This window comes from Prinia subflava, chromosome Z (assembly GCF_021018805.1).
Source record: "Prinia subflava isolate CZ2003 ecotype Zambia chromosome Z, Cam_Psub_1.2, whole genome shotgun sequence".
NCBI lineage: Eukaryota > Metazoa > Chordata > Aves > Passeriformes > Cisticolidae > Prinia > Prinia subflava.
Window position 1 is genome coordinate 101,050,144 of NC_086283.1, and position 23,351 is coordinate 101,073,494.

The 23,351-nt window shown below is 37.1% G+C and overlaps 1 protein-coding gene across 5 annotated transcripts in view; it reads right to left on the reverse strand.

The window, feature by feature from the left end:
• Positions 1-23,351, reverse strand: part of GLIS3 (GLIS family zinc finger 3) — a 162,437-nt gene that overhangs the window by 41,213 nt on the left and 97,873 nt on the right. For all 5 annotated transcript variants that reach the window (XM_063422199.1, XM_063422200.1, XM_063422203.1 and 2 more), the window contains 2 exons: positions 2,967-3,128; positions 935-1,045 (listed from right to left, as the gene is read on the reverse strand). In XM_063422199.1, coding sequence (XP_063278269.1) covers positions 935-1,045; positions 2,967-3,128 — 273 coding nt within the window. The remainder of the gene's footprint in view (positions 1-934; positions 1,046-2,966; positions 3,129-23,351) is intronic.

The following is a 23,351-nucleotide window of genomic DNA, read 5'->3' on the forward strand; positions in this document are numbered from 1 at the left end:
CAGTCAGGCACAATAGATTAAAAGAAATCCATGACTAACGGGGTGTGACAGCAAAGGTTTCATTCTTTTCAACAGAAAAGATTCCTAGGGCTTGAAGTATTAGTCCACTGTGCCTTTATCACCTTGGAATTTTTATGGTCATTTTTGATGAATTCACATTTTTGTAATTACCTTTTTGGCATTAAGCCAATTTTCACCTTTAATTACATCCATAAATAAACTTAATTCTTCATTAAGATGTTTGTTTTTGTTTTTCATTATTATTACTGTCAGGAAATATTTCAGCTACCAAAGCATAATGTTAGTTAGTAATTATAACCTCACAAAGGTCCAGTAATATCTGTATTGTACCTTGTAAACATTAAGCTAGTGATTACTAGGAGCTATGATGAAAAATGCTCAAAAAAAATCCCTTAGGTCACAACTCAGCTCTTTAGAGATGCACTTATACATATAAACAGTTGATGACTCATGGACTTGACATTGACTGAGAATCAGCACTGGGAAATATCTCGGTGTTATTGGAAGTATCTGGAGTATGGAAATACAATTTAGAGCTTAGTCTGACCTACTGCCCTCAAAATCTATCCTTCCATCTGAGACTGGTCATTGTTTTGGAATACTTTGTATTTACCAAGTGGCAGAATTTGAAACCAAGCATTTCTGTTTGCAAAAATTATTTTTATTTGCCTTGTTGTGTTTGTTTACTGATTAACCATCACATCAGAAAGCACAAAACTTTAGATCAGGCAGCCTCATTAAATCAAAGATGAAATTATCTACATACAAACCACATATATCTATAATTTGCTCTTTTTTCTATTTCGAAGTCTGAAATCAACCCAAGTACTTGAAGATGCATTGAAACAACTAATATTATAACACTGATTTCTTCATATAAACTTTACACCGGTCAAGACAGAAAAAAAATTACCTTTTTCCTGACTTGTTGATCTTTGGAAGAATGGGCTTTCACATGTTTTCTCAGGGAACTTGGATCTGTGTATCGCTTAGTACATCCTGGAATCTCACATGCATAAGGTTTCTAGAAAGAAATAGGATAAAGCTGCTGTTGTAACACAGATTATTTTAGCTCAAGAGAATCCTTTTTGAGCCTTGGGATGCTGCAAATCACATGACTACAGAACAAAAACATTGTACATTATTTACAAGCAGAATGCTTGGCAATTTGATAGAAAAGGAAAGGATGAAGTAAAGCTTTAAAGGAAGACAAACAAAAGGAAAGCTTTCATTACAGCACCTTCCATGACTACCTTTTTTTCTTAGCAGTACAACGAATATTGCTAGATATACTTACAATTCTTCCACCCTCAGAGCAATCTTTGTCTTAATCAGAAAATAGTTGTTAGTGAATCAGGTAAGGAAACTGCAGTAAGGGCCCAGAAAGACTGTTTAGGATTATAGAAGGATCTGCTTCAGAAAGAGAGAACAAGAAATAGTGTTAGTTTACTACATTACAAAGAAGGTAAGCAAAAACCCAACCAAGCATTGAATATCGAAGTTTCAAAGTATTACATACAAAAAAAAAGCATTTTAATATGAAGTACTGACCAACTCCTTCAGTTCACACTTTCTAATAATACTTTGCTTTAGAAAAAACCTGTAAAATATCCTGTAATATATTTACAGTTTTCTTAAAAGAATGCCTAATAAATCTAACTCATATAAATCCTTTATAACTTCCTTCTAACTCATATACATCCTTTCTGCTCTAATCTGTCTGTCCTCCCTGAAGACTTGTAGGTTCACAATACTAGGTATTAAATGAAGACTAGGTCCAACTGTTTCCTGAAAGTAGCTATTCAGCAATTTATCCACTTCACAAAGAATTTCTGGAAATGCCTTGTACAAATTATTAACTTGCCAGCAATCGTATCGACTATTCAATATGGATAATTTATTTTTTTAACAGCCATTTAATTCAAATGGCATTGTTTTAATCGTTTTCAAGTCCAGTATTTCTGGACTTCTGCCCTTTGGAAACTGTCTCAGAGAAAACACAAGCTTTTTTTCTGAAACAGAGGTTTTGAAACGAATCTCAAATTTACAAGGGACAATCTGTTGGCATAAAAATTTTTAAATTTACAAAAGTATACTATCTCTCCTGGCTTTCTGGTACATGTCCCAGCCTTAACCTTTTATCACTGAAAAGCACTTTATAGTGCAGATGGCTTCAGTTTCCTTAAAGATCAACTAAGTGGGAGAAAGCTACAGCCTCCATCTGCAGCAAGACCACGGAACTGTGGTCTTTTTATCAACCAGCCTGGCTCCATCTTCTAGATTACTGGGTCACTTTTGAAGCTGCTTCCAGCAGCCTCATCAGACCAGCCTCATCACCCTCCTGTCTCTAAGGTTAGGGGCTGCCTGCTGTCACCAAGCTGGAGGAAAGGAGAAGGTGGTCCAAAGCAGCAATGCACCCCCACCTTGGTGGGTGTTTCCATATGAGGAAAGGTTTAAGACTCACCCCTTGCTGTTCTAATAAGGTGAAGGCTCCAGAAACTTAGATGTTCTTTTCCCAGTAATTAGCCAGGTGTTAAGCAAGGGCACTAAGTTGAGCTTTAAAAATGTTTCTCAAAACCCATGGCTGCTCCTACTGGCAGTAAGCCGAACTGTCCTTCCTTAATCATCCTATACTTAAGAACAAGCTCAGGAAGTGCTCTGTGCTTTTTAAGGTGTCTTAGCAAGCAGTCAGAGGCTTCTCTGACATCTGTGCTCAGCTTTTTGTTTTGTTTCTGTATCGTTTGTTATTTTATCTTTTATTAAAACCTCTTCCTTACACAACTCACTTAAAAGAGCCGTCTCGCGAAACTGTTTTAAGTCATTTGTCTGCGAGGGCTGGCCCCTCAAAGGTGACAGACCTTTGTGGGGTTTATCCCACCTGCCCCCACGCAGGATTCCATCAGTCCCACGCACAGGGGGCTGCAGGGGGCCCTCTGTGTCCTTACAGTGTCCAGGTGTGTCCTCTGGTGCTTGGCGCGGTCGCTGGAGTTGCTGAACGCTTTCTGGCAGCCAGGGTGCTGGCAGAGGTACGGCTTCTCGCCCGTGTGGCTCCTCAAGTGAATCTTGAGATTCTCCAGCCTGGAAAAGGCTTTCTTGCAGCCCTCAAACTAGAAAAGAGAAAGAAATTATTCGGGAAGGAAGGCACGCACAGCAAACTGCAGCAGCAAACTGAAGAGAAGGGTAAGAGGGCACGCAGAGATCTCCTGCTATGGCTGGGTAGCTCTGCAGGGCCTGGCTTCTCAGTGTGGGTGTTGCTGCAGGGTTTGAACCATTTAGGCTGTAAAAATGCACCTGTCCTCCCTGCATGTGGCTGAATTAGGAGAATCTGTCCCACATTCTGCAGATGGCACTCTGAGACCCAAAGGGACCCACCAGCCGAGAGTGCAGCACCAGCTTATTCTCTTCCCTGCAGCATGCAGAGGGCAAAATTGTCAAAAAAGTGAGGTTTCAAGACCTCTGCCAACTATCCCAGTCTCAGCTCCAGGTTTTTTTGGATATTAGCAATTGAGCCTAACAGAGGCACCTCTCAGTATCCATCCAACCTACAGAGCAAAGCAAAGACATGCAGGGGAATTTCAGTCTGCTCTCCCTTGCTAATGGTGATGCAAAATGTGAAATGATTTCTGAAATACATTTTTACCTTTCTGCCATGAGTAAATGTATGAAGTACTAAAACTACTGTAAGCCTGTCAAAATAGGATGCAAGTCCTATGGGGAATCAATAATCATGCAGCACAGTACTTCTAAACCTAATCAAGCACTGCATCTGTGAAGAAATCTATGTTTATATGAACAGAAAACAAGTTTTTCATCTAGCGTGCTTCATATTATACTGTAGCCATGGGGAAACAGAAAGATCCATTCTATTTGACACCAGCATTTTTTATATATACTTTATTTCAATTAGACCTAAATATTTATAAATATCAGAAGTATAGGCTTTCTAAAATTCTATCAGTCAGGATCAATTAATGTCATTAGTTTCAGTCACTGCACATCCCACCAGGTAACATCTAAAGTTTCTGATGCATAACAAACTTCTAGTTTGTGGCCCTTGCATTCTTGCAAAAATACTAATTCTGTAGCAGAGATATCAAACATTTCTAAAGCTAACCCCAAAATTCCCATAATTTCATTACCTATTAGTTTTATTCACTTGAAAATAAACAGGCCATTTTTTCACTGGTGTCAGAATGTCACAACTGAATTTTATAATAAATTATGCAGTGCATGTATGTTTACAAAAGCACAAGTGGGAAAAATGACATAATTCTGTTCATAATTAGCATGCCTTTCTTACAAATCTGTAACATCCTCAAAAAAAGAGAAAAAATTGTATAAAATTTCTATCACTTAATTTTAAGCACATCTTTTCGATTACTGCAAAAAAGCATTACAAGTTCAAAGAATAAATTATAAAGGACATTACCTATGAACCAGCAATATTACAATTGTCCGTAAGAAAATAAGGCTTGATATAGAGAATGAAACATTCCTGTTACAGCATAATTGCAATTTAACTTTCCTATACATGCACTTCAGAAAATATCTCAACTCATGACTTTGTTTAAATTTATAGCCTTTATTATATTTTATATTTATATTATTTTATATTTTATTTTATTATAGCTTTTATTTATATTCCATCCCTTCATACAAAACAAACTAGTTTTCCAGATTATCCAGTTTTGATCACTGAATATTAATTTATGCTTGTATAAATAGTGTTGCCTTTATGTTTATGGAGCTGTAGTATGCATACAAAACATTGTTGCAAGTGTAAACATTTTTTACTCCTAAGGATGTATTTTTAGAAAACATTACAGGATAAATTTAAAAAAATTAAATGCACCAATATATGTTAAGTTTGCCTTTTTCTAGGAAAAAGTAAAGAGTAGAGATGGCAAAAAACCATGTGAATTAAAAAACTGATATAAGAAATTAACCACAAAATGATACAATTACAGAATGGTTTGGGTTGGAAGGGATTTTAAAGATAATTTACTTCCAACCTCCAACACCTGCTAGAACAGGTTGCTCCATGCTCCATCCAGCCTTGGCTTGAACATTTCCAGGGATGAGAAAACTTCTCTGGGCAACCTGTACCAGTCTCTCACCACCCTCACAATAAAGAATCTCTCCCAAATATCTAATGTAAATGTCCTCTTTCAGTTTTAAGCCTTCAAAAAGCAAAATAATTCAAGAGCACCTCTGTTGAAATTAGTAAGGAGTCTTCTGATTAGCCTATCTTATACAGACAAGTTATTATTTTGTAAAAACATCATGAAAGAACAATCATACCTTCTAATGACTGTAACTATGCTGTACATAAGAATAATTGTAGTATCTCAAGAAGTCATTAATTTTATAGGGTGCAACTCAGACCAATGAACAAGTTGGAGAAGCATGACTGTTTTGTTTATTTTGCAGGTTATTAAACTTTGAATTTTCAAGTATGCAAACGAACTTAAACATGTAAATGATTGTTTATACGGCTGTAAAATTACCATTAATTTTAAATGGGAAAAAGCAGAACTGGGGAATCTTAATATGAAATCATTATTATTTCTGAAGACTTCTGCATTGCTGAGTATAAATGGGAAGAAAAGACAATTGTCTCTTCCGTCCACAGCCTTAAATTACTGTCTGGCATATTTACAAGGCAATATATAGTTGTGTATTGATGAAAAGGTCATTCTAGCAAAACAGTCTACAAGCTTGTATTATTAAAAAGACCATCTTTACTCAACAGTTAATGAATGCTTCTTCTATAAATTAAATTTCTTAAAGGTTTGGGAAACTTTGATATTTAAGATAAAAGGAATGAAAAGATACTATTTTCAAGCACACAGAACATACTCTTTATCCTAATAAACAGATTTCAGTGGAAGTATCACAGACAAGATAGGATCACTTACAGAGGAAAAATGTCAGGTAGTTATGTTTTTGAAATGGACCTCATAGTTTTCTAAGATATTAACTGTTGTAGTCATTAAACACATGGCATACCCTTAACATTCTGGATCTGTTTAAAAGTCCAGACATATCCTGAGTAAACCAGATTTTTTGCAAATGTGAAATTAATGGTGTAATGTTTTCCTAAATTGCAATACAGAAATCAGTTACTGAGCTTGTATTTTTAGTGCTGCATGCAAATTAAAACCATTAAGCAGCTCATACAGAAAATTTCCTCTCTGTACTTCCTAAAGTTCTTTTTAAAATACATTCACATTTACTTTCTCCTTTTATAAGGACAGTTATAAAAAGTAAGAAACAATATATTTGCAGAGAAATAAACAGAAAGAAAAAGCAGTCTTATGCCTTTAAAATATTTGTGTTCTCATGAATGCACAGTTCATCCTTTTTTACGCAGAGATGATGTTCAGGCAACTCTCCTGTAAAACCACAATATAATTTCATAGGTTATATAAAATAATCTGTGCAACATGCTGGATGCACCATGCATTTTTGAGCCCTGACTGCAATTCACTATGACATATATTAAGACTCTTGAACTATAGAAAAGCATGGTAATACCTGTGTGAATACTTCAGTATCAGTAGCAGATAGTCAGTGGCCAAGTGACTAAGAAATTAATCATTTTTCTCTGTGAAAGGAACTGTTCTGATTATCTCAGTTGATCACTAGTGTAGCAAGGACTGAGTAACTTGTTCTGGCAGCCATCTGTCTGAGCTCTGATCCATTCACTGAAATGTATGTGGTCCTCATATAAAAGTCAAACACAGCCAGCCTAGCTTCTTCTTAATCCAGTATCTAATATTAACTTGTATTAAATACATTCACGTCTTCCTGTCTTAATTGGTTTTGCTTCAGTACCCAGGCAGTGTATCTTCTTTTGTCGTTTTTCTGCTGTTTTAACATTCAAAGCAATGTAAAAAGTAACCTTTGATTCTATGTATTTCTTAATCAAGTAGTTTAACCTTCTCTGAAACAATTTATACATATCAAAAGTATTTGCTTTCTAACTATACACAATGCTTTCTCAGACCTACTTCAAAATTGATTCCAACCCCCCCCAAATGAAATTAAAGTATTATTTGAAATAATGAAACCTGAACAGTATTTGATTTTACAGAAATGTTCAATCCAGTATACACCATAAGGTTGCTGTCCTCAAGTCTGGGCTTTCAGTATCTTTTTTCATCTGAACCAGTTATACAGTGATCCACAAATATTTTTAAGCATCACTGTATATGGCAAAGGATCATCTTTTATTTTTTGAAGTGTGAAGGATATGCATGTCCCTTTTCCATTGCCACGTGTGAGGAAACATCTATGGGATATTATAATTAATACATTTCATTATATGTTCCTCATCTGGAAGAGGGGTGGTTTTCCTTTTTAAATCTGACTTTGCTAAATACTACCCTGTCTATCATTAAATTGCAGCAGCTGGCCTTTCTGTGCACAAGAGCTAGCTATTATCCACATAAAATCTCAATAACAAACCTAGATACTTTGGGGAGAGAATATATTTGTTCTTCAATAAAACTGAATGCATGTCTCAGGCAAGAAGCAAAACACTGAGCGCCCCTCAGAAGTCTCTGATCTAGGAAAAAACATGAGCTACATCGAAACGACCACAGAGATTTAGAGATGGCCTGTGCTTGATGGAAAGGTGAAAAACTCTTTAAATCTCTGTCTATCGGACTTGGGGGATCCCAACCCAACCCTAAGTGCACACAGAGGATGTATTAACCAGGTGGTTCAAATGCAAGGCCAGAGTTGCAAATCACCAGCTCATCTGGCATAGTAACCTGTTCAGTCATGGGGAACCTTTCATGATGCAAAATGAGAAGAAAAATATGCACCCAGAAACTAAGATACATATCAGAGGGGAGAAATCCCTCACTGATTTTGAAAGACCAACAATATAAGAAACTTTACCCTAGGAAAAACACATTTCATTATAAACCAAAAGAAAACAATCAACATCTGTACCTTCCATGGCACTTCTTCATTAAGAACAATGGATGCCAGAGTGGTCCAAGGATACATGGCATCCTAACTGGGCTTTCCCCATTGCATCCACACAGTCCAGAAAAACAGCAGTTTCACAGATACACAGTTCAAATCAGACCTAGCTCTATTTCTTTTTTTTTTTTGCCAGTCAATGCATGGCACACCCACATTCATCTATGACTGATTGCACAAGACCACATAGACACATGCTCTAAAAACTTCTCACACGTTATTATTTGGTTCCCTTCTGACTACTTCTGCTTTCACCTGGGATACAAAATACATGATCAGCATACCAGTGGTAGACTTATCAGTGTCAGGTATTCAGGTAAAATGAATCAAACTCACTTCTTTACTTGTTCCAGGATCATCCCAGCCTTCTTTAAGTCACAGCACTTTACAGAGGGTTTTGCTTACAGTTGGTAGGATTAAATTCTGACTCAGTCTTTTTTCTAGGCATAACTTCTCATATTGTAATTTTAAGCTATATGCCTTCATTTCTGCCTGCATTTCTTTGCATTTAGCTGATTTACTATGTATCTTTTTATAATGCAATAATCCAGCAAAATCAATGAGATCATCTCTGCCAATGGGATATTCTCAATGTCTGTAGCTCTACTAATTTAAGAATTATTATTAATAAAGTCCCTGTTAAAAGTACGAACTTAGTTTAACTGCTTAGGACCACTATTCTGAGAACAAGTGAGGCACTCATCATCTAGTATGTGCCCTCCTAATGAAATTTATTACAAAAACTTAAAATCATAGAACTATGGGGTTTTTTAGGTTGGAAAAGGCTCTTCAGATCAAATCCAGCCATCACCCCAGCACTGCCAAGTCCACCACTGAACCAAGCACCACATCTACAGGTGTTCTTAATGTCTCCAGGGATGGTGACTCTGGCACTTAACTGAGCAGTCTCTTCCAGTGTTTGGAAACTTTTTCAGTGAAGCATTTTTTGCTAATATCCTATCCAATCCTTCCCTGGCACAAGTTGGAAGTTATTTTCTTTCATCCTAACACTTGTTCCTTGAAAGAAGAGAGGGACACCCACCCCAGAACAATCTTCTGACTCATGTAATATATTGATCTGTGCCCAGTTACAACAGCAAATTACTGTCTGAGATTGGCTTGACAAGCTGCTTGACCTGCTTCCTAATATTCATAAACTGACCATAAGCATGACAGATAAAAGTTTTAAATTTTGTAAACTTTGAAGGGAGATATCCTAACAAAAATATAAGGCATTCCTAGATTTTAGGAAACGCTGTCATACATGAACATGTATGTGGCAATGGAAGAAATGGTGTTCTTAAAAAACTATCTAGGAAAAAATAAATCTAGAGTAGCATATACACAAGGTCCCAAAACAAATCTTTGAATTATTCAATAGCCATGCAGCATGTTCCAAGATTCACTAGCAGCTAAAGGGCACATTCATTATTTAACAATGTCCATCTGTCAATTAATTTTGAATGCTTTGAAACGCTGACCAGGTAGGTTCTTCTGTGTCAGCACCAAGGTATGACAAGGACAAGGTGTCCCTCCACAGCTTTGTATTTATCACACCAACAGACGTAAAAGCCGTTCCCTATACGGCTATCAAACAAGAACAATACATTTTCAAGCATTAATTAATAGTCTTTTAACCATTTTCCTTCCTCAACAGTATTAGCAGGATGCTGCTCTGCAAAAGATGTTTTTTCAGAAAAAAAGAGAGTAAGACCTCACATAAAAACCTTTTAAATAGCTTTTTATATTCCCAGACTCTGCAGCCTGGCAATCTTGTGAATGACACATAATTAGTGTCAGACATCATTCAAACTGCTGACATCAGATGCTCACTGACAAGCAGGCTGCAGTTACAGCTGAGATTTAAAGGCCCAGGTTCATCTAGTGCAAAGTGCTGTGCTTTTAACCCCTGAGGTGTTTAAATGGGGGAAAATGTAACATTCAGAGCAGCACTTCACCTTAGTGCCTATCTGAACAGAACACATTTTCTAATGTGGTGGCTGAATGCTTTGGTGAATGCACTAGCTTATATAAGGTCATATATTTTCCTAAAAACTGTGCAAAGGCTGACATTTATTTTTGCCTTTATAGTTAGGCTTATTAAATTATACAATGTCTTAGAATTCATTGCTCCAGTAAACAATGACAGATTATGTTTATATGTGTTACACAGATTATGGTAGATATGTCTTTACTCAGTCTTTCAGTAACATTTGGTCCACAGACAAATAATCTCTTTTTAATTCCTCTTAAAAAAATAGAAGGTTCCTTTCACTGCACTATCCTCACTTCATGTTTTTCTGCTAGATTACTTAAAATTTTACCATCCAGCATGCATAAATATAAATGCAAACAAAAGATAATTACAGACTGTGACAGAATCTGAAGTAATTTGTTACTTAGCTTCATTGTACTTCCTACCTTAAGTTAAAAGGCTTATTATATTCAACAGACGCAGAATACAGTTCATATTATTAGTCAGATGTAAGACTTATGGGACCAGTCAGTGCATACAGCTATAAGAGCTTTTAACTAAGCAGCAAATAATGCTTTTTTGTGTGTATGTAGGGATTGAACAAGATTAATAGACTATACCCTGATCTGACTCCAGTTTTCCAGGACATCCATCTCTTTGGGTATTTTTATTTAAGAAGAGACACATGCTGCTACACAGGTAATGAAACCAATGGAAAAGAGGATATATCAATACAGATTAAAAATCCACACATTGGCTCACATGGGAAACTGAACCAGGCTGCTTTTGCAGACAGATGCACATGAAGGAGAGTTTCTTGCATTCCCTTTGAACAATTCTCACTTTTTTTGTCACATTGTACACACTTCACTGTTTCTGTATATAGACAGATTATTTGAGAGTCTCCATAAAATTTACTTTTAATCTCCTTTCCAGGGAGATCAGTATCCTGATGTCAGTTCTGTTAGGACAGTGGACAAAGGATGTCATTTCTCCTTGCTGTACAAGAAGAAGAGGTAAGTAACTATCCCTGCCTGTCACACTATTTCATTGTGAAGACTCTCTTTACAGATGGCTTTTTTATTCCTGTGTTTTGATAAATGTAGCATGCTCTTTTTTTTTTTCTTTTCAAATCAGATCTCCAGAGATCTTCATACTTTTCATGTTCTAGAGATCTGTGGCACAATGTAGCCTTATTTTCTAGGTAACACCATGCCTAAGGACACAAATATCTCAGTTGAAATTAAGCACAGTGCAATGAATGTTATTTATCCCTGAAATAATGGTGTCAGGAGATTCATTCACCATGGTAATGTCTCTTGTTTTCATCAGTCTTAGTAAGCATGGCCATTTCAGCCTCAGAAGCTATTTCTGTTGCTGTAGAGAAGGTAAATATTTTGACAAATCCCTTCAAAAGGAACTATTACTGAATACATCAGCTGCTATTGATTCAAAAACCATATGGTACGGAAACTATTAGAGGAAAAATGAACATTTTGGGAATTCTTTCTTTGCTTCCTTTTAGATGACTGTGCTTACATTTTTTTCTGGTTTTACTCCTTTCTTTCTCTTCTTCTTTGGCTTTTCTAAAAGGCTGTCTTTGAGTATCAAGTAACTGAAGCTATCATCTGTAATCATGCAGCTTTCTCTACTAGAAGTTGTTCACTGCTAAGGCAGCCTCTATCATCATTAAGCCCCAGAGAGGTCCTATGCATTTGTATACTTTTTCCTTCTTGCATGTAGGCTTGCAAGAATTAAACAACCTTTTGTCAAGTAAAAAACCAGTTATTTCCTTTCAGGTATTAAAAAAAATAAAAAGAAGGAATACCATCTTTCCAGAAAATGGAAACATGTAGCTACATCTCACTTCTGTAGTTCTGTTCTCTACAGGATTTCATACCAGAGATACACTATAAATTGAGATCATAGGCTTTCAAATATGGAGATGAGGTAGGATAAATCATATTCTCATAGGGAAGATTCTGTTGTTTTTAATTTTGCTCTTTGTGAATTTCACAAAGGACTTAAATCCTATCTCTATTACTCTAGGGAAAAGATGATATATATGGTATAAAATATGGTATATTAACCAGGAAAACTTTGAAACCAGGAGGTTGAAATAGGAAAGAAACTGATTTGAGGATTCTTCCTCACCATACTTCACGTAAAGATTATAATTCACATTTCATTTTGTTTTCTATAAATAGCAACATTGTAAAAATATCTATCATAGAAATAAGAGTATTGCATTCCATTCTGTCCTATTTAAAAAACATGCAAACTGGGACTGAAAAACTGAAACAAGCATGCCTGCTGTTCTACAAACACTAACAAAGTATTTCTTCTTGCAGTTATTTGAAAATATTTACACACAATTGCCATTTTTCACAGATACAAGGATATTACAGACAGGAAAGCACTAAGACAGTTCTCAGTAAACTCTCACTTATGGTGCACAGCTCACAGTTGATACTGTGAAACTTTCAGCAGGGTGTTTTACAAATCTGGATATGAGGTTATTTTTATTCCCAGCAAATGGACACAAGGCCAGCTGCTATCTGGCACAGGGTCCCATGGTAAACTCCATTATTTAAAAAGCCAAACCTTAACTGTCTAAGTGTTGTTTCTTTTTTTAATTAAAAAAGCCATTAGATCACTGTCAAGAGCAGAACAGGCAGCAAGAGATCCATTTGATAGTTCCTGAGTGCAGCACTTGCACCCAAATGCAAACATGCCAAAGATACAGTAGAGCATCTCTACAAATTCTAACTTCATGTCTAAAGAAATGATGTACTTTTGTTATCTTCAAAAAAACCCAAACTTGACTGTTCCAATTTTGACAAACTGACACTGATATAACTTCAAGGGCCTGGTTAAAGTGGTTTTATTAAACAAAAGCATAAGGCATAATTTAATGGGTTGGTTGTCTACATTAAGCAGTGTTCAGCGTGAAATGCCTGAGAAAAAAGCACAATGTATACAAGAAGAGGCATCATTAATAGAAGGAAATTTGCTTGGCCAAGCCTGGACTTATTTAGAAGTTCAAGTTTCTCTCAAGGAAATGCACCAAACAATATACTAAAAAGGCATTTCTCTTAATTTTAATACAGTGTTTACATATCTGCTGCAATATTTCCTTCTGCCAAATTGGCTCAATCCTATGTAACCTCTAACATAAACATAATTTTTACACATATAAGTATTTTTTTATCATAAAAATAACAGGATTAAACTGTGCCAGAATGTAATGGTTTGAGAAGCATCTTTTCCAAAGCATGCTCTTTCATAGGGATACAAAGGAAGCACACTGTTTGTTTCAAGGACCATAAAGTCTGATATTCCCCATTATGTAACAACAACCTCATCAGGGGAGAGAGTTTTTTGCAAATTTCATACGTCAAAATTTATTTTACTCTTTCCCGTCAGAGAGATAGTGCTTCCAGAATGTTTCTTATGGAATTAGTAAGTTCAATCTATTCAATCCATGGTGTATTCATGGTTCACTTAGTTCATAATGGAGAAAGGACTGTTTCTGTTACACTCTGGCAGAAACTCTGCCAGTAATTGTGATTTATAACAAATGTGCCCTGGAGACCAAAACTTTATAGGTATTATTTCAAAATTTTATTTCTTGCACTGCTTTTTACTGTTTTTTTTTCTTCAAATACAACATCTTTATAGCTACGGCCATCGAGTATACTTGTATACATAGCTGTAAGAATTACTTGGCTATCCTCTAACTAACTTCAAGTTTCCATCCTTATGGAAAACAGACATGCTGCATAGAGGTAGATTTTTTCTACCTCTATTTCATAATACTTACTCTGTGCCATGGTAATGCCATCTCACTGATATTCATGAGAATTGTAATCCTGATAATTGTACATAAGAAGCAAACAAGTATATTACCTTGTGATGATTTGAACTATCTGGATGCAAGTAAATCATACAGAAGTTATTTTCAAGGCTATACACAGTCAACATTTTCTAGTGCTTGAAATGGCTAATTTGGAGTCACAGTTGTAACACACTCAAACAATGTGAAGCATCTTTAATCAAAATATGTTCTGTAATACCTAAAAGCCACCTCACAAAACCCAAAGCTAAATAATGAGAAAGTAAAGAAAATTCATATTTTAATGTGTATTTTCTGAATTCCAGACCTTTTTTTAAAAGCCAGATTAATTGGTACTTCATTGAAAAGTGTCCAGATTAGTATCTATGGCTACTAAAAAAAATCTGGACCAGAAAACTCCTCAAAATCAACTATTCAGCAAAAACTTAAGCGAGTTAAAATGGGGAAAAGTGAATTCTTAAACAACCTTAGCATGGCTGCATTACTGCCAGCCCATACTCAAACAGTTCTGTCATAATAACCAGGTCCTAATTCTGCAGTACTTAAATATACCCCACTTTCACTGAAGTCAGTGAGAATTTTGAATATGCAAGGAATGTAGAATTACAAGTAGTTTCTTAATCCTTAGGTCATAAACCAAGATAATTATAATGCCTCAACTCATAATGTTGCTGGCTGAACTGCTCTGCAGCACCTTTTAGGGCATTAATGGAAGGATTCTGCTGATTTAGTCTAAAAATCATATCAAGAACTTGCCTCTGCACTCTGGTTTGGAATAGGTAATTTAAACTAAGCAACCAAAAGATTAGAGGGAGCTATTTACCAATGCAGCCTTGCCTCTTCTTCCCTCTCTGTCCCCTCTTAAAGGGGAAATCAGTAATACAATTCAACATCTAAAATCCTCACTTTCTCCTCTTCTGAGCAGAGCTGCTTACACAGCTGTCTTTTCAGGGCAAAGCACAGACCACTCACAGAAAAGAACAGTTGTGGAAAACAAGGCAAAAGGGCTTGAATTTTAATCAGTGGGAGTCCATCACAATAGCAAACAGATAAGGAGATTTACTTCTTGCCCCACAAGTAAACCACATAAAAATTTCAAGCAACATCCAAAATGCACTTTTAAGCCCAGTAACTGTTTTCTATTCTTGACTGCTTAATACTGTCTCAGCTTTCAATTAGGACCTGTTTGTTCAATTAGTTAAAAATGAAAAAAAAAAAAAAAGGCAAGAAGGAAAGAAATAAAGCTTTAAAGAAAGGATTAAACCCTGATTTTTATGGAGAAAGAACATAAATTAGAACTTCTTTTTGAATCTGGAGTATGCATTCTCTAATCTTCTGCCCTGCTGGAAGTGTATAAGAATAAAGGCAGAAAGAAGCTTTTTTGCTTCATTGAATTTGTTCAGCAGAAGATATGCTTTTGACTATCTGCAACTAAATCTCAAAATTCATGACAACTCAGACAATACTCCCACATTTTATAAGCCTGTGCATTGAAAAGAGAGCTAGGAGTGCTTATAGAAACCCACCTGGTGAGAAAGCACTCCAGATTCAAAAGAGCAAGACAGAAGGACATGTGGATGTGAAGCAAAAAAGCCACAACTGTGAGAAGATGGTGACAAGACTTCATGTACTGGCAATGCAGTTCTTCAGTGTGGTATGCTTCATCAATTTTCAAAATAACCAACAGATCTGACTGGTGGGTGTGAGTCAGGGATAAGAAAACCAATAAGAAAGAGGTTAAGGGTTGGACAAGGTGGAAGTGTTGCTTACTGTTTACTGTTTCTTTGCAGAAGCATTTACCAAAATCTAAATAAAATGCTTTGAATTTAAAACTAAACCAAAGATAATTCCATGAAAAAGATGGAAGTCAAAAGGAATGCTAAAAGCAGAAATAGGCACCATCTTCCTTCCAGGATAGCAAATCCTCTTGCCTTGCCTGTTGGTGCCTTGTCAAATTGAGAAAGATTTTTGATGAGGTCCCATGACAGCAAAAACAGTCCAAAAAGAACTGTCAGGACAAACAACAGTCACCTCACTCAGACTGCCCCCAGTGAGCTGAGGCTAAGAACTGATGTAGCAATGCCTCCCCACCCTGGTGGGTGTTTCCATACAAGGAAAGGTTTTAGACTCACCCCTTGCTCTTCTAATAAGGTAAAGGACCCAGAAACTTCCCTGTTCTTTTCCCAGTAATCAGCCAGGTGCCAAGCAGAGATACTGGTTGGACTCCTGGACCTGCACCTCAAAACCTGCTGCCAATTCCATTGGGCAAGGTGCCAAAAAGCCCACCTGGACCATCAAGCACTTAAAAACTGCACAGAGGGGCTCAATTGCATTTTTGGACTGCCTTAGCCAGAGTTTGTGCACTGAGTTTGACTTGTATTTCTCTTGTTTGATAATGTTGGTTATTTTTGTCACTATTAAACCCTTTTCTTTTACAAAGCATGTCCAGAGAAGCTGTGTGGCTATTATCCAGCCACTCTGGGAAGTTGCAGGTCAGCCCTCAGGGCTGATTCATCTTCAGGGAGCTTATTACAGGCTGGCCACGTGCAAGACTGCATCAGACTGAGATAACAACGCGATGCAGATTCCAGGAGCAAAAATACTTGGTTTAGACCTCGATTTGGGAGGAGGCAGGGCCATATCTAAATGGACAGATGTGTCTGGGTACCAGGGACAGGACTCAGGCTGAGCACACAGAGCACAGTCTGAATAGCCAGGCAAGGCTTGGAGCTGGGCTGTGCTCTGCAGAGCTCCTGGCACACGACTTGCTGCTTGTAAGACTGTGGTTAGGGCACAATATGTTTTTTTCTAAAGAGCTGGGCAGCCAACAGCTTCTGGCTCAGGAAGATGCCAATGCCAGTATTTTCTGACTCACCACAGGGCCTTTATTTCTTCTGCCACACAGAAGATACAAAAAGGCTCAAGTCTCCAAAAACAGAAGATAAGATAATGCAAAACCTATGTGGATCCCTGTACTCATTTAAGTCACTCGTGTAATAGGGGATTTCAGTCCCTCCTGCTGAAATGCTGCCTTATGCAAACAAAATCCTTGTGACAAAGGGCCTGTGGTGGAGGGACTGTGAGGGATAAATGCAAAACAGTTCCCTCGGGTGAGCCAAAAAAGCTGCTCAACAATGAAAAAATTAATGCAGGAAAAGTTGAGGAATAAGCTAAGAAAGACACTGCGGGGTTAAACATATTTTTATTTTCCATCTTTCTAATAAAGTTAAATCGTTTGTACAACATTAGATCACACAACCAACTTTTAAAATACTTAACACCTTCCAACTAATAATGAAAGCAGGCTGATATTTCACATCAGGCATATTCGAGATCTGTGTTGAATCTCTTTCTTTTCCTGGGGCTCCTGAGAAAGGTAACATGGCAGTGACTCAGAAAAAAATTCCTATGTAATTCAGGATTAAATCAGGTTCTCTGCTCTATAGCATAAAGAAATGCGTTCCTATATCCAGTGCATACAGGAATGCATTTCTTCCCCTCATTGTATGAGAAGATGAGTCTCTCACACATCTTACACAGAAGTGGTTCTCACCATGCCATGAGGTTTCAGCTGTAACAAACCTTAGGTGATCATTAGTGAAGAAGGGCAAGAAAGAGTGAATGCAAGAATTCAGTAATAAACGTAGGGTGTCAGTGGAATAACCACAAGCCTTGATAAATGTAATGGTTTTCTTCCTATCATGTAATGATTTTGTTCTATCATGTTTGATTTTAATCTGTCAGGAAACAGATAATTTTCAAGGGAAGCCTCAAAAGGTTTACAGAAGCAAAACACTTTGGGAGTCAGTCCAAAGCTAGGATGAGAGAATCCAGTCCAAAACATGCAGGGCCAAGCAGAAGAATGAGATACACAAAACAGGGGCAGGAAGAAAAATAACATCAGTACACATTACATAATTACTAAGGGCAAGTACATAGGCCCTTTCTCAAGTGAAGTGTTCAGTGGGTGAGCTACTAGAATTTATTTATTTCAGTGGTATGTCTGACACCACAGTTGGCTGTGGAACACCCAGAAGATGTTTTAGACAATAGCAGGTTATTGATTGTGCCTAATTTTTATTGCTTGTGAGCACAGCCAAAGAGGACAAAAACCCCTAATACCTGCAGATTCAGATGCACAGGGGATGAGCTGTGCCATTTTCTGAGAGGAAGGATAAAAAAGCTTCAAATTTCATCAAAGGAAAATAAAAGGATGACTCAGTAAATAACTATCCTTGTGGATTTAAGGGTTTTTTCCCTCCTCTTTTTGGTGGATATTACATTCTTCTTAACATGTATTTCCCCATGGTAACTTAACATTTACCTCATTCTCTGTGAATCATTACAGCATTCAGTAGTCTTTGAAATAATCTTTTCCCACTGTGAAAGGATGTTTTAGAGAAGCTACAATAGATATTGAGCTATTTTTGCCCTGTTGGTCAAAGTCATTGTGTGTGGTTTTTCTTCACTGACAATACAAACCTTATTTTCTATTTTAATTGTTTATACCACTAATACAAAGCCAGGTGGTAAAAATACAGATAACTCCACAACACAAGGACTACTTGAGAATGAATAGCAGATGAAGCTTACATTAGTTAATGGAAAGAGAAGACTAACTCTGAGCCTGGATTATGCTCATTTCCTAATCAAGTGCAATGCTAAAAGTGCATGTTGATGTATGCCAGAAAATCAGTTAAAAACACAACAGAGGAGCTTTATTGCACTTCACCTCTTTGGAGTTTCTGTTTCAAAATAACTTTATGTTTACACCGCTATGGAAGAGGTCACCATCTTGCTAGACAGATGTCCAAGGGCAGGGTAAGCAAATCTTCTATCTGTATTTCAAATACATTAAGTGGATTGATAAATCTGATAGGCGTTTGTAGTTAATAACTTCATAGATAGAGAGGCCGGGTTATTTTCAGGTAACAACCACACAAGAAGAGTGTGTGGGAAGGAGGATGAAGAATGAGGGGAAAAGTGACATGATTTTAGAGATCTGGAAGAATCAAGGAGCTGAAGTGAATGGGTGGGCTCAGGAGGGATCATGCTGGACTGAGCACTTGCTGCCCTCAGTCATACCAGCAGAACTGTGAAAAACACCTGTGATATCTTATTATGTTCTTCCGTTTCTACCCTACAGGGTAATAAAGCATTGAAACTGGAATGGCTTATCTTTGAAGATCAACTGAGTTTCAGACCTTGGAGATAACTCAAAGAGGGTGTACTGCACTGGTAACTTGTGCATCCCCTAGGAAACTGACCATTTGCAAGGAAAGTGAGGGTTCAATTTATTTATTTTCAACATTGTTACTCACAGGGGGAACTAGAGCCCAGCAGTGAAGAAGAATGTTGCTGATGACAATATTGCTGGTAAAATGACAATACGGATTCTTTTGCTTCCTGCAGTAGTGTTGACTTGTAAGAAGGCTGCAGATCTGATAACCATTGCTAGCCCTGCTGGCAGTGACTTTTGATGCTTATTAACAGCATACGCTGTAATTACAAAGCAACACACATTATGAGAGGCTGATGTTGAAGCTATGTCCCTATAGTGGCTGCACTCTCTTTAGAAAAAGATGTTTAGATCAAGCATTAAACACTCTCCATTAGCTGCATGCCAGCTCTTACTTTGTTAGTTACATTACTTAATGTCTTCATTTTGGTTGCTTTGTCCTAAAGTCTGAAAACTGGGGGAAAGCCTGAATAAGTCTTTTGCATCTAGGTAAATCAACATACACATACTTACCTGAAACATTGCAAGACACTATTGTCCAGAAAAGTTTAACAGCTCTTATGACGATTTGTCTTTGGTTTTGAAATAAACAGTGTTTGAAAGGCTGCTGTTTCCCTCAGTTCCTGATATCCCAGCAAAGCAAACTGACTTGATTGAAATACAGACCACTGATGCTTTTGTATCACTGTAGGAGCTAATGGCAACCTTCCACCTCTTTTGTTGAATGGTGTAATTGGCCTGCCAGAGAGGAGCTGGGATTTTAACATGTTTCTTGTTTGGCTGAGCTAACCAATTACTCTACAGTTGCTATCCAGGCTGCAGACTTTTCTTCACTGGGGCCATTAGGCTTGTCAAAACTAGTTTGTAACCACAACTGCTGACCCTCATTGCTTTTGACAGCAGCACAAGTGTCAGACTAAAGAGGCCTTTGCATTACAAGAAAGCAAATGACTATCAGAGCCCACCAAGCATCCTGACCATATGCCACAGCATGCCCTTCTGACACCAGGAGAGGTGAAACAGTACCAACTAAATTACATGAGGTCACCAAACAACACCACTAATCATTTTGTAGAGTAAGTAAACAAAGCTTCAAACAGCTAAAGAGGAGGAATACTTGAAGGCAGTGCATGACCTACATGGGTGATAGGGAAGCATTGGATTGTTTACATTTGAGTTAAACGATGATGCAAATCACTTAGTGTGAAACAAAACTCTGTGAAAGACTTTACCAGCTGAGTCAGACCATATTTTTGGAAAGCTGATCAGACACAGCAGCTGTCAGTAGCACAGTTTGAGCCCAATCCAGCATATCATTATTAGATAATCCTCTCTATGTTCTTGGCCACCCAAGTGATGTCTGAATCAGGCCAGTGGCAGGCTCCTTATCTGATGTAATATTAGTCACTAAATACTTAATATCAGACCACATTTACTACAGTGGGGTAAAATTTGTCATGAAACCATCAGCATAGACCTAGAATTTGCTTCACTGGAAATACAAGCTGTAAGAACCTTATGATGGAGTTAATCTCTCCTAATTATCCATATCACTTTTTTTGGTGGCAAATAATTCACAACCCACTCCTTCACTGTTGATTATATTCAGGTTAATGAGGTAACTTGGAATTGGCACCATGCCCTCTGTTGCTATAGGGTATTTGACAGGAGAAGAGAAATAAATGAGAAGTTTCAGAGGAATGTTTTCTGCCATCACATTCCTGACTATTCAAGGCACCAGATCTGAAAGGGCCTTTAACCCCACTGCCATAAGAGCTCCTACTTGGTTCAGTTGAGATGACTGATCCCAGAAATAAATCTTCACCTGTATGCTACCCTATAGTACAAGGAAAATTCTGTAAATACGATGACAGCAAGATGTGTTCAGTTCTCCCCCTAGAAGGCCTCAAATTCTGTCAGTTTTCTCCATATTTTTTGTAAACCAGTTATTTTTCTAAGCCTTTAGATACCTTTTTAATGAAAGCAGCATAAGCAATGTAGCTCAGCAAACAGGATCCAGTCTTAGGAGACAGTGAGTGTTGTTGGATTGTGTATCTATGTGAAATACACTTGTTTAAACAAGGCTGATGGTGACTTAATGGTTCACCAGCAACGTAATGGCTTTGAACATCACTGTTCCCATTTATAAAAGGAAAACAAAAGAAGAAGAGGAAAAGGGACAAAGAAGACAGAAAAGCAGAGGAGTGCTTCATAGGATCCCAGATTTTGTTGAGTCCTAATGATGTCATTCAGTATTTAATCTCTGGTGACAAGAAGGCTTTTTTCCCTCTTTTCAGCAAGAAAGCAAATTCAACATTAACAAAGCCCTGTATGTGAAAGCCAAGATTGGATGTGAATATTAAATTTTTTCCAGCCTTCTCTATCCCTTCGCCCTGGACATAAAGAGTAGCCACAACCAAAAAGTTATGCTTTAAAAAGTCACGTAATTATTTTGAGATTATTTTTAATTTATATTTGGGATAGGTTATACAGAAGGACTATTGCATTCACTGGCAAAAAAATTAATAATGACAGTGGTCATTGTGGTATGAAGACTTGGGGAAATTACAAATATTGCAACTTGCCAAGCATCACAGACAAAAGTTTTTAAAATATGCACATTCCTTGACTGGCAACTTTTGTTGTTAAAATCAGGCAAATGTGAAACCAATCTGAATAGGGGAGAGGCAAAGTAAGACTAGAGAAAGAAATGGATGTGACACTCTTCATATTTCCTAACTGCTGATCACTTCTAGAATGAGGTACTCCTCATGGAAAACAAGTTACATTATTTTTGATATTTTTATTTCATAGAACAGCATTGATGTTAAGAGTTGGTATATGCAGAGGAAGGGGAAAAATATGCTTTGCCTTTTCATTTACCTTAATAGTTGGCATTCACACACAGCCAAGTGCACTCTTGCTCTCATGTGTTGTACATCAAAATTTTACAGAGTCCAAGGGTTGAATGGGCCAAGTAAATATCCCAACCCAGCATTCCTAGTTTACATCCGGAAAGCTTAATTTAGAATTTTTTATCATTTTCCACTAGCAGCCTGAAGCAGTAAAAGTTCAATGCAAAAATAAAGACTATGAACCGTTCCACAAAGACTCTAAGTCAGGAAAGCAGCTCCTTAAGTTGCAAAGTGTTGTTTGGGGTTTTTGTTTGTTTATTTTTTGTTGTTGTTGTTGTTTTTTAAGGATTTCCATCAAAAGGAAAATAAACCCATTAGCATATAGCTTTTATTTTTTTAAAAACTAAGAAATATACTCACCAAATGCAGACTCTTACCACACTAAGTATAATGTACCTTATATCATCAACAGGTGTCAGGGAATGACAATTGGTGTCAGAAAGAAAAGGAATAAATGTACCATGCAAAAGGTACACAACAAGCCATCCACATGTCAATAATCCTCTGTCACCTTCTCATAATTCCTTTACTGTGCCTGGAACATGTCACTTTTTCAGGAACCAACAGGAAGGAATCAGAGGTGTTCAGATTACTGTCATAATTTCAACCAGAAATCTTGACCCTTGACTCCTGAAGACACAGTGAGAGAAGTGCAGCAGCAAAGAAAAAAACTGCATTTTGATAGTAGCTTTTCAGAGTAGTCATTCATCCCAGAATTTGACTTACCAGGTTAAAATTGAGGTTGCTATACCTAACTAACCTTCTGCACTGTAGAAACACTCGTTTTTTCTTCATGGGAATAAAGCACATTTTTCAGTGTTACAGTTAGAGATTCCTACAAAACTATCCCCTTAACTGGTACATGGATCTGGCTTCTATCAGAAATCATGCTTTATAAATCTTAGAAGAGACAGAAGCTGACTAAAATGACAAAGCTGTGAAAGACAGCACAGTACAGCTACATGTGAAGACTGGGAGTTAGGTTTCCCAGTATTGTTTCTAGTCAAGTTTAAAACTCACCTCTATTCAGCCTGAGCATTCTGCAAATCTATGTATTTTAGCACAGTTCTATAAAAAACTTATTTCACACTGACATGCGTGACTGTCCAGGGAAAACACGCTTTTAGTGTATTCCTAAATATTTGTGCTGTTCATACAAGAACATGAATAATTTTAAATAATAGAATGCAGCTTGTGTACCCAACTAGAATATAAAAAAAGATTTAGAGTAAAGGCCTCAGTGAAAAAGGTTAGGATGAGTATGTGAACACAAGTTAAAGAGTTGTGAGACAATAGTGGTCTCTTTTACACAAAGAATTTCACAAGTGAGAAACTAATGTGAATAAGATA